Here is a 17,529-nt window from a genome sequence, read left to right as displayed (position 1 = left end):
AACTAGGCCGAAGTGTTTTGAACTGTTGGTCAACCCTGCTCAAAACCTATTATTTTGTTTGCTAACCGTAGCCCATGGGTCATTTAAGCCTCGAGTATTGCCTAGTGAATACACTTGAGGGCACACACCGGCTTCATCTCGACACACATCATCCGTTCAGGCTGCACATGCCAGGATCAACAAGCATCACTGCCTCGGAAAAGCAGCAAATGCATCATATTACCTCGAGGGCTGAGTGGGCATGTGCTACAGGCACGCGTGTTGTACTCTCACAAGATTCTGATCTACGGCCGTTCAGACAATCTACAATTTATCAGTTTTGGCGGTGGAATCTGCAGCCATCCTCCCTCTGGCTACCCTTCTTAACCTCATCCTCTAAACATTCTCATTTCACTGTTTACTCTCCATTGAGCTTCGACAAAACGGAAAAATTGCCAGAACCCGTCACAATAATATTATTTCCAGGTTTGTGAGGCCTCTTCTGTCTAAAAACTCCTTTTTTACATGACAGCAAAGACGTTAAGAAGCCTAAATCCCCAAACATGCCAGATTCAGGTGTCACATACAGGCAAATTACAATATACGTTAATATAGAACTACTTTTGCAATGAAAAGCGTTCTTCTCTTCAGCCCATCGGGGCATACTGGGCTTGGGGGGGGGGGGGGCGTACAGAGACAGGTGTTTCATACGGAGGGTGAATACAGGTATGTTCAAACTGACAGTATTAGACAAAAGATATTTTTGGAACATGTTCTAGTAGAAACCAAAACGCATGAACCTAACATTGACTTTTCCTTTAAACACCAAAACGCCAAAGCCCTGTTTAGAATGAGTAGCGTTTTGCATTGTGTGATTGAGTGACTGACAAACCCATTCACCTGTCAGCTTAGCGACGACGTGCAGCATGGTTTACTGAGCTGGTGACCTCAATAGACTGTGCTTGCACTGAATCCGTATTCAAATAACAAAAATCAGATTTTTGCACACACACGTGTACATGTGAGAGGACATATAGTAACGCATGGTGGACATGGTGACGCTGCTGAGCGGTCAGCTGTTGCCTGGTACCATCGACGCGAAGGGCAGTTAGGGCTGAAAGCGTCCTCACCGACGAAGCGTATGATGCGGCGGATGAGGGGGTTGAGGTAACAACAGTCGCCCGTCACGATGGTTTTCTCCTGGGCCAGGAGGGCTTCCCTCGTCGACTTCATCACATACATGGACACCTCGCCGATGAAAATCTATGAACGCACACAGGAACAGGAGGAGATTCAGAGACAGAAAAAGTGACACGCTCAAACAAGCAGGAAAAGAAAAGAAGAAAACAAATCAAGTTAGGGACCACATTGTAGGTCAGGGGGCATTCTGCCTCAGTCTAGCCTGGGTACATAAACCACTGTTTCTTAATGTAGCCTCTCTTCAGGGCCATTATAATGTGGACGTTACATCAGGTCTAATGGAAAAACTGCTGCCCGGACACACAAAATGAAACTCATTGCTGGCTGTCTCCAGTGATGCAGACTGCTAGGAAAGTATGTGTGTGTGTTTATGAGCAGGAGTGTGTGCACACAATAAGGGTGTACTGTGTACGCATCTGGGGCCTGTTTCAGAAAGGAGGTTAAGTGAAAACTCTGAGTATGTTAACCCTGAAATGAGGGAAACTCTGAGTTTTCTGTTTCAGAATGGGAGGTATGTTAAACCTGAGAAAGCAGAGTAAGTCAAGCCTGTTTCAGAAAGAGAGGTAACTTATACTCAGAGTCAGTTACCATGGCAACTTACTCTGTGAACCTAACCTGGTCGGGAGCAGGTTTTCTTCGGGAAACCCAGAGTTTATTTCGTCTCCTCCCCTTTTTTAAAGAGGAAGTGGTATTTAATCACCTCATTCATTCTTTCGGTATTCATTCATTGCGCACATTTCAGTCACGCAGAGCGCATCAAATCAAGTGAATGAAATGGCATGTCCTTTTATGGACGATCCTGTGGATGAAGAGGCTGCATTAATCCGTAGGGAGTTGCATTTACGTCGGGAGAGGATTTTGAGACCCAGAGTGGATTTTTTGTCATATCCATATTCATTTTTATTTGAGCGGTACCGTTTTTCTTTACAGTCAATAAGATACATCCATAATCTCATCCATCCTTACATCAGAAACATCAGACATCGCGGCCGTGCTCTAACATCCGAGCAGATGCTTTGCGTTGCATTACGTTTCTTTGCAAATGGTAGTTTTCTGTATAACATTGGGGATGCAGAACATATCAGTAAGGCTACTGTTTGCAGAGTTGTATGGAAAGTGTGCCTCGCTCTTAAGCGCTTTCTCCAAATTTTTGTGCTGTTTCCTGGGCACAAACCCGTGAAAGCCATCAAAGAGGAGTTTCACAGGATTGCAGGTCAGTGATGTATAAATCGGTTTAAATGAGGCTAACCTGATAAATGACGTTCAGTTAAGAGCATATTGCTGCGACCCCTGGAAGTAAACTAATAATAGAATTCCTTTTAGGATTTCCGAATGTGGTTGGATGCATTGATGGCACACATATTCCCATCATTGCACCTTCCGAAAATGAAGCGGACTATGTCAACAGGAGGTCCATCCACAGTAATAATGTGCAAGATTGCACCTACATGAAAATTAAAATTAGGTTGAATAACACACTCTTCTTCCAGTTTCACTTCTGATATTATAACAGTTGGGCAAGTCACTTATATTACTAACTACAACTGGCTTCTTCAACAGTGTAATTAGATTAATGTAATAATGACTATCTCTAGAAAGTATTGGTCTACTTATTACTAATTACTTTCTAAATCCCATATCAACTTCAACCACTTGAACAATACAAGGAGAGACAAGAAACTGCACTTTTAATGCTTTCAAATAAACATTATACAATTGCATGAATTATTCTTGAAAAAATATATCTTTTAAAATTTGATGTTAAATCCACTATTGTTTTATACAGAATTGCTTTATAGTTTATGCAGCATTTAATGCAATTACATCAGATTTTACTTTAAATTACGGAATTAAATTACAGTTTTTAGATTACATAGAAATTAATTACACACAACACTGTATAACAGTAATTCAAATGTAAACTTACGCATTGACTCGAGCAGCTATTTTCTCCCAAGCTAACTCTCTGTCCTTCGCCGCTGCAGCCGTGTTGCTTTTTTTTAAAATATATGTTCGTACTCTCCATATGCTTGCATAAGCACATCCAGTTCTGCTGGTGAAAAATATGAAGACCTCTTTTTGTCTGGCGCTGTTGCCATGGTGACTCGTAATATCTGCGCTCCATTGATAATGGCTTTTTATAGTTGTGGTGCACGCGCTTAACTCAGAGTAGGTCAACTCAGAGTTGATTGAACTAACTCATTTCAGCTGTTCTGTAACCGAAAACTCAGAGTTTCCCATCTCAGGGTAAGTCAACTCAGAGTTCAAGTTTTAACTCAGAGTTGGTTGAACCTCCTTATTGAAACAGGCCCCTGGTTTTGGTCTCGGTTTGTGTTGTGTTTGTGTTCATAAAAAGCTCGTTTTAAGACCACGGACAGGTTAAACAATCTCCTCTGTTATCCTTCATTCCCATTGAACTGTTCCACATGTTCTTGTGAATGCAACTGTAATCTATTGCAGCGTCTGTGGCTACAAGCAGCGTGAATGGGTGATTTTGCAATTGTGAATTAAATAAATAAAAAGAAGAAGAATAAGGAGGGACTGACAGCAGATACCTAAAAAGAGGGTATGAATGAACGAAAATCTCTGCACTGGTTTCAGTGCTGTCTGGGGTTGTCTGCACAAAGGAGGTGGAATTTTCACAGCAGGTGATTAAATAGACATAATGTATGAACACCTAATTATGTATTTACATTTTTTTTCACTTTATCCTGCAGACATGTTATCGAACAAAGATTGAAAAGGATGTTCTTGCCTTGGGGGTCTCGTCAACATTTTTTGATTACAATTTTCTCTAAGAATTTTTACAAAATCAAAAGTCAACAAATTAATTTTTTACATTTTTTAGGAGCATGCATATGCAAACACATGTTATGATCTCAAGTTATTTTAAAATAACCGTATCAAAATCAGGTATTTTCATTCAGGTCCTTACAATGCTGACGATATACTGTTTCCCTGGTACCAAAGGATGACCAGAACAGCAATTAATAATTATCTTAAAGAATGGATTTATTATTCTTTTTATATATATATATATATATATATATATATATATATATATATATATACACATTTAAACGAGCCCCACAGGACTCCAGGACGTTTCAGAAGAACCATACTGTCACGGTTTGGGTCTGCTTCTTGTCTTATTTTGTAGTTTTCATGTCTCTGGTGTTCCTGGGTAGCTTCACTTCCTGCCCTGTCCTGTGATTGCCTGATTATTTCCACTTGTGTCCAATCACCTGCACCTCCTAGTGTATTTAAGCCCTGTGTGCCTGTTGTCCCTTGTCGCGTCATTGTCTAATGTTAGTCATCGTTGGTGCACGTCCTTCTGTTCAGTCTGTATTGGTGAATAACGAGCACCTTTTAGAAACCTTTGAGAAGCCTGCGTTTGAGTCCTGCCTGCCTCCAACCTGCACCCTCGCTCCCTGACACATACGGGAACTTTGGATTCGACAGAAATATGGGTGACGTTGAAGCAGAAGCAAATGTAAACGAGAAGAACACACTTCTGGTTCATCTGCCAGAATATTAATTAATATCAAACCCATCCAAGAGTGAAACAGATTCATGGGAGCTACGGTCAGCGTTACCCTACAGTCTATAAAATGCAGTTATTGTGACATTTACAGTGGCTGGCCACAGTGTTCAGGAATACATTTTTCGGATTCACCCTATCAACCTTTTCAATCACTCACATATTAAATGTGACAACTATCCACTCTGAAAAAACATAAAACGTGGTCAGGGTGTTTCCCAGGTGCCATATTCTCTTTAGAAAAGCTCTTCCTTTACTCGTGTGACAGTCTCCTCCCTCCCCTCCTTCAACAAACGAACCGTTGAGTCAGAACCTGCTCAAGAACCTTCTCTCACCCTCCCAGGTCACAGGAGATGGAAACCAATGAGGTCAAACCAGAGTAAATATTCCTTTTCATAGGGTGAAAGTATGGAAACGTGTTGTGTTTACGGCTTGTTGTACCTCCCTGAAGAGCAGAAAATCACTTCTAGCGATGCTCTTTTAACGACTTATGTGATGAGCTGATTCACTACAGCCACCGAGAAACACAATTAGACACTAGAGGTCCTCGACTCTAATACCTTCAGCGCTGAACTAGAGAAGCGCCATGGCGGATCCCCCTCGGTGACTGTCATTAGTCAGCCTCTTGTTTCTGTTGGATCCGCGCTCGGCAGACGGGAACAACCACGTGCCGTCACTGTGTTGAGGTTGAAGGATCAACGCTTGTGACGCCTGTCACATGGTCGAGCGGGTTTACAGCGACGCACATCAAAACGGCCCACCTAACCTCCACAGCCTCCCGGTGGGCCGGCCACGTGGAACCATTCTGGATTAATTACAGCATCTTCGCTAATTGGTCAACATCCCTGTCATCGTTAATTCTGATTGGCTGCGTCGCTGGTTTATCCCGCGACGTGTGACAACGGGGCGATTTACAGTGTGACGCATCGCCGTAGCACCTGACACAGCACTCTCAAAGGCCACAATTAAAAAGTTTGGGAAAGGCCACACATGGATAAAGAGAATAAGTCCATCAACTATTGGCCAATGAGAGAGAGAAAGAGAGAGAGAATGAACAGCATTGTTGAAACAAAAGTTGAACAGCTGACAGAGCACTGAGGGTGTGAACAAGGACCAGCAGGATGAAAGAAAAAAGGATTCATCTTATTAGGTTTTAATGAGTTATACGCAAATGCAAAAAAAATATTGCATAACCACAAGAGCGTAGAGCAGAGTACCAACTACTACACTACATTGAAGGTTGATATGCATATCAGCCTGTAATTCTATTCTGTAAATCAGAGAGTATGTGTACACTGGTACGTATATCACAGCGAGGATGAAGGACCTTTAGCCCGTCACAGTGAAGAAACTTTGGGTGGTGCTCACTTCTTCTCCAAAAACCTGTTTAAAGATTTAGTATTCATTAGGTTAGGGAATGTGTGTGTGTGTGTGTGTGTGTGTGTGTGTGTGTGTGTGTAAGAAGAGAATGCAAGCTAGTGGCTGTGTTTTACTTGTTTAACCAACACTGACGTTAAGTTATTAACATCATCACTATCGTTGGGTAGATAAGCAATATACTACAACCTGATGAATGCATCTCATTAAAATATACAAAGATATAATACATTGAAAAAGGCTTCACCCTCCGTCACTAACGTCACATGACAATCACAGTTTCCTGGTGGAATAACGGTGGCGTCGGCGGGAAGCAGAAAGCTACCCGAGGACACCAGCATCACGATGAAATCAAGTCAACACAAACGCGAGGGTGAACATCACCATGCGTTTGTGTTCTCGGGTTCATCAGAGAGGTTTTAATTCACGCTTGACCTTCAGACTAACGTACAATAACATACCATAAGAGAAGGAGACACAGAGAGGCAGCAGAACGCTAACATCTCACGACAGATAAATCAACGGCGTGTGTCCTGGAACCAGAACGATCACATCTCAGATAAAGTGCTCAATAAATGGACTGTCATGTTTCACACACCAAACTATATAGCAACGTCAAGGTAAAGGAGAAGTGCCTGTATCCCATAATAACACATACCCTCTGGAGATCCTAAAGAGATACCGAGCATCGACCCTAAAGCATCGCTCGTCCTGACTGGCTTCATGTGTGCCCACAAAAACAATCCCAGATAAAAACATACACATGCAGACTGATGTCATCTTTGACGCAGGTTTCATAACAAAGTGAGCCGGCGACCATGAGGCAAACGGTGCTCGCAGTCAACCAGCACGGAGCTAAACTGACCCCTCGTGGCTGCACGCCGCTACTCCCGTTAGACTCAGCGATGCACGCGTAGCCCCACATTCACCCCCACCGGGCCTCGGCTCGACCAAAGCAAGGCCTGCCCGCTTGCTTTTGGTCATTCAGAAAAGTTGTTTTGTCAATGCAGGTACGCGGGCGTCGTTAATAACAATGATTAGGGCTTAACTCAAGAGTCCACTTGCCCGGAATCTCAATAGACGCACTGTTTTAAGAAATGAAATGGTAGTCCAGGGAAAATATATACGTCCTGACTTGTACACTGCACAAGTTCGGTCTGTGAAACTGTCCCCCAACTTCTCACCTGACCAATGAAAAGATCTGAAAAAACACTGTTCTGTCAGACAGGTCGCTGGGACATTTTAACGGAGGATAAAGGGACAACCGTGTCGGCCTCAAAGAAGAAGCACTGCTGCATAACTAGTCTGCACATATGTCCTATTTATGGAATATACAATCCAAAACAAAAGGAACTTGCTCACATTCATAAAGGTCATCATTTAAGCCTGACAATGTTATAACACTTTGTGGGAGAATGGTTCAATTTTTGGTGGCTGTACTCTAAAAGAAAAAAAAAGCCAAATATAAGATTTCACATGTGAAAAGCTGTGCGGATTTAACCGCGGCGGCGTGATGAGACACAAAACGGGTTCTACTCACTATGGCGGTGGGAGCAGCAGCCACCACGCAGTAGAGGATGAGCGGCGGGATGAAGCTGGTCTCCTCTGCGCCGGGGTACGGCTTCATCAGCTCGGCGTCGTTGCAGAAGAAGCCCTGCATGTGCACGCTGAACAGGTCGGTGCACTCCATGTAGTAGGCCAACAGCGCCGTGCCGGACATGATGACGAGCTGGGGGAAAAACATGGCGGAGCGAGAGAGAGAGAGAGAGAGAGTGGATAAAGTTGAAGAAGAGGAAGAGGAGAAGAAGAACGAGAAGAGAGACAGGGTGTTAGTTGTATTTGCAGTGCACCGAAGGCTCTCTTTCCTGGATTCACTTTTCGGTGGTCGGGTGAGTAGTTTTACGGCTGATCCCTGAACAGCGCTCCTCTCTCCGCTGTGACGAGCCCAACGTGGTTTTTAATGCTAAACAACTGCATAAATCCCCGAAATGAATATATTTTCCTTTCTCTCCCTCGATCTCATGCTTCCTCCTCGTGTGCAAACCCCCCCACTTACCACCTCCTCTCCTCCCTCGCTCGCTCATCCTTTTATCCCTCTAACATCATCTTTTGTCTCTGGCCTCTTTTTCGCTCTCTGCAGAATTAGCTGTAGGCAATATTTTGTGTATATATATATACATATGTATACATATACATATATATAAATGCTTTCCTTTCTGATAACAAAGCAACACTGGAATCAGGCATGTAAGACATTTCACAGCAATTGTCTTTTAATGTGGTTTCTATAAATCAGCCCCATTTGTGTGATTCAGCCACTAACGCGTTACTGACGCCAACCTGCTGGCACTCTCTCCGCTCCGGTTTATATATCAAAGGGGAGCGATGACGTGTTTGTCTATATTTAAAAGCGGGGAGAAGAAAATCCTTACAACACCACCGGAACTGGAAGGAGCATCTTTACTCAGGGAAGGTACGGCCAGTAGATGTAGACATTTGTCAAATAATGCTCGAATTAGAGTAGTGAACCCAACACAGCTCACCGTGATTACTGGGATTTTTTTTTTTAAAGGATCAAAAGGATACCGATATCTGATATTGTATTGATGCATATGAATCAATAAAGCATTACATAATCACGAATAGGTGGGACATCACACTGATGTAGTTGTTGAAATGTCATATTGATATGACAATAGTGTTACAGGTAATAGTGGTCCCTGGTTCTTAAAAATGTGGTAAAGCCATTTGTAATACACCTCCTCCGACACCAGGTGGCACAATGCTGCCACAGGAGGAAGAGACACATTTTCTGCTGTGTCGTGTTTATGGCTTAAACTGTTAATCATTTGAACTATAACAGAAATGATGACCGTGTTTGTGAAAACGCTTCATGTGTCAGGGCTAAAGTTACATGTTTCAATAATCTTATTCCACAAGGAGCCGTAACAACAAGGACTGAGAGACGAACCAATGAACTAAAACCATAAAAGAAATGTGCTTTTCAATAAACTATTCCCGATTTGTTGTTTTTATAGGTGTGATTCCATCAAATGCTCACCCATTTGTATCTAAGTGGTGGGTGCACAGGGAGCTGTGTACTCACGTCATTGGTATTCTCTCACTGTACACACCCTGGAAGAAACATGTTCATGCTGAGCTAAAAAAAAACTAATATTTTTCAAGGAGAAAGTGTATCGTTGTTTGCTTTGTTATCGAGCCGTGAGTTTGGGCAAAAAACAACAACAATCTAGGCCAATATATATTGTAGCTGGATCACAGCACTGGTCCTATTCAACACAACAGGAACCTGCATATACTTTGCAGTATTTATTTTGAAACACCAGATTTCGTCTGAGTCAGACACTGTTATAAAAGTAAAAAAGATGCTTAAACTATTTTACTGAACCTCAACAGCAGATTCTGTCAAATCCAATCAGTGAATCAGAACTAATTTCATCCTCAGTGAAACGTGTAGGTAGTTTGGGCCAGACTGGACAATACGGCCAGTGGGTTTCAGACAGTGGGGACACGAAAGCGACTGTGCTTAAGTGACAACTGTTGGCAGATTTATTCTGGTGACAGATGGCCATGCCGAGATGTCCAGGTGTGCGGGGCCCTGTGTGCTGGGTTTTCTAGGCCAACTTTTGGAGTAACACTAAGCTAATTAGGGATATCTTTATGTCGTGGATAGACTTGTTTTACATTCACATGTATCAACAGCAACCATCATACTTGACTTCTTCTCTACGGAAAAGACAAGACTCGTTCAGTGTTTCAACCGAACCAAAAAAATACCTCCTGCTCTTTCATCTTAATAAATGATTGATCATTGATTTACTTACACAAGATAACCGTAAAGCAATATAGAAGCTGTAGCTAAGACTTTTTACGTCATTTGTCCAAGAACTTTCCTAATAATGGGTATTATTCCATCTCGTGTAGGTCAATTGCATTTAGCTGCGAATGCGCGGAAGCTGCTTTGGAACCTAGTTTTTGAACAGTGGTATTAATGCAACTGTTCCCAAGCGCGACAGGTGTGTGTCCCAACAGTGAGGCTCACTTGTTCAAGAAAGGTGAAGATTTCTTTATTGGCCTGTGAGTAGTTTGTGGGTTTATTAAAAAACTGAATTTGTCATCCAAATGATTCTGAACGAACCCACAGCGTCAGAGCAACGCGTTCATGAACGCAGCTCGTCGCCACGCAGTATGTGGGGTGGCATTTTCATGCTTTTATCTTGTTTCCCAAACACGTTCCAGCAGTGTAATCGGATAACACGTAATTCACAAGTCTCTGAAAATATGTAAATTCCCGTGCTTGCAGAAATACCGTGTAATACCTTGTGGGAACAATATATACCTGAAAGGGGCCTGGACAGATTAATGAAAAGGGTGTACACATTTACTTTGACCTTCACCTCATTTGCATTTGAAAAAAAATGCATTTGCATTAATTCAGCAGCCTGGGCAGATAGACTGAGCAGGTATGTCTGCTTTGGGCGAAGCATCGGGCTGGTTGAGAAGATGTTCTTCAGGATCTCCATACAACTCACATTTCCTCTGTCACTCGCCCCTGCCCCCCCCCCCCCCCCTGCTAGCTCTTATCGCTATAAATCATAGGAAGTTGTACACAGGCAGCGAGCTACTGGACATCGTGGGAGTCAGCGGGCCGAGGAAATTGAACAAAAACCGGACACAAGTGATGAGCTCGTTGGTTCGGAGACAGGGAACTCGTAGCGATGGCATGCTGGAGCATTCTGCGTAATGAGTCAAAGTTGCACCTTTGGTGTTTAAAACACCACGGACAAGCGTTCTTTTTTCTGCAAAGCGCGCGGCTCCATCGTATTCCGCTCTCTAGTCAGCGTCACGCTGCATTAGCGGTTTGAAGGGCAGACCGACTGACTGCTGTAAAGCGCTTATACATACTTACTTCAGCAGGCCATTATCCTTCTTCTTTGGAGGGCACAATTTGCCTCTTTCCCCCAGGATTGTGCCAGGGTACTTGGGTGCAGCCATCTACATCAGTTGAGTTTTAGCATGCTACATTTCTCAGGGTTAGTACGTGACTCCAGAGAATGTCCTGCTGCCGACATCGATGAATCAATTACTCAAAAGGCCTGTGACAAAGACAAATGGCAGACTTTCTAATCTTTAAAGGCGTTGATTCTAAAACTGTATCAAATGACTGCCTGTGACATTAGGGGTACCAACAGAGAAGTATCACCTGATTCGGCATTTCACTCAGCAACCTCATATTCAGAAGCAAAACAAATCTCCGACTGTATGCCGTCCAACCACAAATTCAGACAAAATATTCCCATCATGGACTGGGGGAGACCAAAACTGAGCTAAAAGGGAATTTTCCATTAACACAACTCCCAAATCCAAATGCATACAGCCACGAACGTGTTAGGTGTTCTTAGGTCTATTTGAGATGTCAGGTTGTCCCCTAGAAAAAAATCCACTTTTGAAAGAATGTAGTATTTGATTGATTACCGCTTATCTGGTACAACCAGAAGCCTATATTGGCCTAATGTAATATTTCTCACCAATTTGACATCTTCCCGGTTTGTTTTCACCCTGTTCATCTTTTCACTAACTCTCTTGTCATCCCAGATCCAGCCTCTCACCCCCAATCAGCACTCACGCTCTTCTCGCCTGCTGCCCCTTCCCTCATTAGTCTCCTCACTATTTAGGTCCACTGGCTTGCACTTGTTCTCTGCCAGGTTGTCTAGTGTGTCACTGCCGAGCTCTCCAAAGCACCGTTCTGCCTGTTTTGGACCTTGGATTTTCTGCCTGCCCCCTCTTGGATTTATTTGCCTGTCTGACTGATAACCCGGTTTTGACCCCGCCTGTCCGAAAACTTACCGAAACTTCGTCTGGACTGTCAAAGCCTTACAACATTAGTTAATGCCCGCAGACCACGCTGTTGAATGACTAGTATTACTCTGTGTGATATGGTCAAATTACGTTATCTATCACAACAGTGCCCATGTTTAACAGCAACATTGTCATCTTTAAATTGGTCTGTTTTAAATTTCTAATTGTGTGACGGAGTTACTGTAAATGTGCCAGAAAAAGAAGCCCTTGGTGATAAATTATACTGTTAAATCTAGTAAAATTTTGTCATAGTAAAACTTAAAATTAAAACATCGCTTTCCTTCTACTCAATCAAATTATACTTATTCCCACTGGCGTTTTCTCCCTCACTGCTGAAAAAACAAACAGAAATTGGTGTCACTGATGTTACGTACACAGGGAGAAAGTAGCCATGATGTTCTTTCTTTAGACTTTTTTAAATGATAGTATTTATCCTCACATGAAAGCAATATAGGTGTGTTTATTATGAGTTGGGGGTAACAGATTCACAATTTCAAAAGCTTTTCAAAATAGAACAACTACTAAAGTACATAAGTGACCATCTACCGGTCCTCGCCGCAGCCTCCTTAATTTAAAATCACCAACAGCAGTCATTGCAGGCCTGTTTCCAATCTAAACTTAATCAAAGCTAGCACGTTCACTTAGGCCGTGTGTTGTTGCAAAACCAAATTTAACATCCAATTCCCCAGATAACATTTCTCTTTTTAGAACAACCCAAGTTTAAAAACCTATTTCATCAGTGCAGCCAAGAGAGAAACAGAGAAACATCAAAGACATCGCACCCAGCAGGGATTTCTCTTTTTCTTTTTTTGAAATCATGACAGACCAGAACATTATTACTATGCTGGCAAGATAAGATTGAGATAATAGAAAAAGATGAAAGAAATGATCTCTTAGTTTGACGGTGGGAATTTTTTTCACAAAAAGATGAGTCGAGGGATTAGTTAATTTCTCCCCAATAAGTTTTAGAATAAGAAACCCGAGAAGTGTGAGATGAATGAACACCTGTGTATTACATAATCTCCTCCCGAGGGAGGCACAGGGTATATCTGCCCGCTCCTCATTCTTCACAGCTCTACCGTTTTAATTAATTTACCACAACTCTTGCACCCTTTCACTTCCTTCCCTCTATTGTGCGTTCCTTCTACCCGCCGTCGTGTGATCTTCCTGTTGCCCTCCGTAGCAGTCCTCTCATCTTATTACTAATTTATTTTCATTCCCTTTCATCTAATAGGCCGTAGTGACGGCAAAGACAAAGCACTCTACTGGAGGTTAAGTAACAGAAAAGCAGCATGATACACGACTAGCTCAAATCACCATTAAATAAGCATCTTCCTGTCACACTGCCGCTGGCCCTGGAGTTTCTCCAATCCGAGCGCTCCGTGCCGGTCATGTGACCCCACTGTCCCTCTGCCTTGCTCTGTTCGTGACAGGCAGGGTGAATAAGATAAAGAAGGCAACAAATAAAACGGCGAGGGAGAACCAAAGGAGCAGGGAAAGAGTGAAAAGCACCGAGATGGAGCGATACAGAGGAGGATGAAGAGGAAAAGCTCCCTCGACGCCACGGGAAGAGATGGGGGGGGGGGGTGACAGAGACATCAAAGAGGGACAGAGGTGGATATGACTCCTTTGAGAGCTGTTGTGAAAATTAAAGAAAGCTTGATACTCAATGGACTGTCTGAGTGAAGCTGTGTGTTTGTGCCCTGCTGCAACATGGAGGAAATCTACATGGGGAGATCATTTATTTTAGTGAGACAATCAATGTTGTTTTTTGCAAGAAAAAAAAGAATTTGCTCAAGTCATTTTTGTTGACATCTAGAGACTAATGATTTATCATCACTATGAACCCCAGCGGAATACTTTGTATTCTTGGTCTGATGTTATGCAACCATTTTCTCAACTTTAATAAAAAATTAAGGAGCCAAATAAGTGGTTGAAAAACACAACTATACTCGTAATAAAGAAAGGAGGGTAATCCTAATATTACTCACTGATTTGATTAAATGGTCTTTGTTGACTCTATTTGATTGGCTTTGTTTTGGGCTGATGACCAGTAATGAATAACGTCGATGCACTATGGTAACAACGTCTCCAAATGGGATGGGCCGAAGGTTTCTTCATAAACAATGGGGACATTTTGCAGTCCGACAGCTAAGGCTGACTCAATGTTACATAAACATCAAATGCTCTGTGCAAATTCTAAATCAGGAGAACCGTTCTCATGAAGGCATTTTTTTTCTTTTCATCTTTCACAGATTCCACTGTAGTAACGTCGCTACTAATGACTTTTTCCAGCTCTACGGTATGAACAACCAAAATCTAGACTTTACCACCTTGATGTTAAACTGGGGATGTTGTCACCAACATAATAATGAGTTGCTCATTAACCCCCCCCCCCTCTGGGTACACATCCTAATTAAACAAAATGCACAGCTGTGATTAGCAATGCCCAACCAAGCATTTCACGCTGAGCTCCAGCCAAGACACTTGACAGCTGTGAATAAGAAAACTGCTGTTGAACGAGGACGAGGCGCCCCGACAACGGGACTCTAGAGGATTAAACGCTCACTGATGAATAAGGGTGTCACGATAGAGAGAAATGAGAAAAAAACGAGGACGATGCTTGATATGCCTTTCTGCATGTGAACAGATGAAGTGCAGGCCGATATCCCACAGGCCCCAACTTAAGCCTACGTGGGAGTTAGAGGGACATTTTAGTTTAATTTATAGTAGAGCATTCGTTGCAATAGTCCTTTCAACATGTGGCAGTATTGATTGGTTTTCTGGTACCAGGTTCTTCCCTCGCTCATCCGCCTGATGTGTTAAAGGTATCGCATGGAGAGTGGAAAGGTGCATTTCTTAAATTAGAGAGTAAATGATCCCAAAAGTCTAGGCACATTTTAGCCAAATCCTCTTGATGAGCAACCCCAAAGCTCCATCTAAATTATTGACATCTGACTAATCAATAAATGGGGGGTGTCTACAGGTAATGTATTGGATGTCAAAAGTGGTGCAATTCTTGGATAAGAAGCACTGAGCCAAGAAATAGGCAATATTTCAAGATTCTGCTCAAAAAGTAGGAAGGTCATGAACATCATAAATCAAAGGGGACATAAAGTCACATTTCACTTATCTTGGATTATATTCATTTAGAGTGTGAAAGACTCTTGTGGTGGGAGGCTGTCAGAGAATGTGACTCAAAGGTCAATCGGGAAGAAAGCATGAGATAAAAGAGGGAGGCGTGAGCTCATCTGAGACTGTTATTCAGGACATTTCCTCAGAGGAGCACGTGCAAGTGTAAAATAGCGAGAAGAGAGAGTAATGGAAGGCACCCTGAGACATCTCTCTGATTAAGGACTTTCAGTTGACACGGTAATTAAATATGGAGGAGACAGAACCCACACACACACACACACGCACACACAAACACACACACACACCTCATTCCAACACTTTAAGCTCTGGTCGGCTGTGTATAATTCACCCGAGGAGGTCGTTTGCTAATGGTGAAACTGTCAGTCACACACAAACACCCACCAACTCATTGTGTACATTCCTCCACCAACCAGGATTTAAAATTCACACTCATTCTCTCACCTCCACGAAGATGAAACACGGGATGATGGAGTAGCTGCGCAGGGTGTTGTTGGACGCCATCTTGTCTCCTGTCGGGAGACTTCTCCTCTCGCGATTCACGGCGGCTCACTCTGCAAAGACGGGAACATCAAGTGTCAGTGCTCATTATCTGATAATGACAGGACTGCAGCGGTGCCCTTTCTACCTATTGCATGTGAAACGGTGCATTGATTTATTGATGGATCGCGTCAAGTTAATTTAAATTGCCGTATATATTTTCCATACATCTCAATAGAGACTGAGTAACAACAGATGAGGTTAAGTTTCAACTGTAGTCAGTGAAATCACTACTCTTGGCGAGCTGGATCAAAACGACACATCCAACATTGCCGACAGTCTATCAATTCATATTCAATGTAAATCCCTTCTGGGGGGGGGGGGGGGGGGTCCATGAAAACTCAATCCCTGAGTTGTGTCCACGGTCTTCCCTTGAGTGTCTTTACAGTCAGTTCTGTCCAGCAAAACCACTACAAACGGGAGATGGACTGGCAGCCAGGCCCGGTAGAGGCCTCTGCAGGCCTTCCAGGGGTCCTGCAGCTACCAATCACTGTCAACGTCAAATTCGTGCATCCTTCAATTGTTTGCAGCAAATCATCATAACTCACTACTTCCTGTAAGCGGATATACCTAAAAGAGCAACCAGGACCCACTGGGCTCACCAAATGGTAGTGATGTGGTGGAAAGTGACCTTGATGGCAAAGGATGAAGCATTATGAAACACATACACAAGAGATGCTTCTGCAGAATCAGCACTGACTGAAACCAGGCCAATAGAACGGATCTCAAACACTGTATCCGGCTCCGTTTCCATTCTCCCGCCTTTAATCGTGGCTTCTAATTGTCCCAAACGATACCGCGGCATGTCCCCAGCGGAGACGGCTAGAGAGCTTGTTAGTGGGAGTGAAAATGAAACCGAGAATAAGTAGACGATAAGAGACGATGTGATGGAGAAAAAGAGAACCACGACTGAAATGGTGGTTGACTCCCCCAAAGCATCGTTTTCAACCTGCGTGGGGTCGTTTGGGTGGGTTCTTGCAAAAGGGATTAAATGAAGAAAGGCCAATATGTGCTGTGGTAATGGTTGATTTATTACTCTGAAACAACAGCTATGACACCCTGTAGATATGTAATGTTCCTCAATATGTTGTGGGGCTTTAATCATACTTAATTCCATTCCATTAAAGAGCCCCTCTCTCTATCCTTCTACTGTGAAATTCTGAGTGATGAAAGTGTGGACAGAAGGTTTGTTGTGGAGTCAAGTTGGACAGAGAAGGAGCAGTGGAGCTTTTTGTATTCTACATTTATTTATCTTCTTTTTCCAACGGATTTTCGTTTTAATTCTAGATAATAAAATATATCTGAACCTTACTTTAATCACTTCAAAAAGGATTTCAACAGATTTTCCACATATGTGCTCAAATCTTGACAAAAGGGCCTTGCCTTTCTTGCATTATTTATGTAACTGCGTGGTAAAAAGATTTCAACTTCTGTAAAAACATCTTTTTGCAAGATAAACTACAGCGATAGAATATAAACAGAATATGAAATACATATCAATTAAAGCAATATATATTTGTGTGGTCAGAGGAGTAAACGGCACGAGTGATAAAATCTACCTACCACCATCTTTTCAGTTCATAAAGCAGCGTGTTATATGTTTTATTCATGAAAGAACATGCATTGTAAAGATTGGTGTCGTCTTGATCCAGGTCCTTTATGTTTAATGGACAGAAGTGGGAAATCTTGTCCACAAATCTGTAAAGGTCCTCTAGGGTGGACCCTGAACGAAGGACAAGCAATCCATTTAAAAAATGAATGTATCGTGGCTTCATGGTGCTCTGGTCTGATTTGAGTTTTATCCTCTATGATGTGACTATTAGATCCTGAAGGACCGACGCTGTATCACAGACATTAGA

The 17,529-nt window shown here is 42.6% G+C and overlaps 1 protein-coding gene across 1 annotated transcript in view; it reads right to left on the bottom strand.

Annotated features, from left to right (window-relative positions):
• Nucleotides 1-17,529, bottom strand: part of plppr1 (phospholipid phosphatase related 1) — a 35,047-nt gene that overhangs the window by 8,226 nt on the left and 9,292 nt on the right. Inside the window, exons 2-4 of the mRNA XM_037485165.2 lie at nucleotides 15,575-15,684; nucleotides 7,638-7,826; nucleotides 1,110-1,242 (exon numbers count right to left, since the gene is read on the bottom strand). Coding sequence (XP_037341062.2) covers nucleotides 1,110-1,242; nucleotides 7,638-7,826; nucleotides 15,575-15,634 — 382 coding nt within the window. The 5' untranslated portion in view covers nucleotides 15,635-15,684. The remainder of the gene's footprint in view (nucleotides 1-1,109; nucleotides 1,243-7,637; nucleotides 7,827-15,574; nucleotides 15,685-17,529) is intronic.

This window comes from Pungitius pungitius, chromosome 18 (assembly GCF_949316345.1).
Source record: "Pungitius pungitius chromosome 18, fPunPun2.1, whole genome shotgun sequence".
Classification (NCBI taxonomy): Eukaryota; Metazoa; Chordata; class Actinopteri; order Perciformes; family Gasterosteidae; genus Pungitius; species Pungitius pungitius.
The sequence above is the reverse complement of the archived record's forward strand: the minus strand, read 5'-3'. Positions and strand labels throughout refer to the sequence as shown.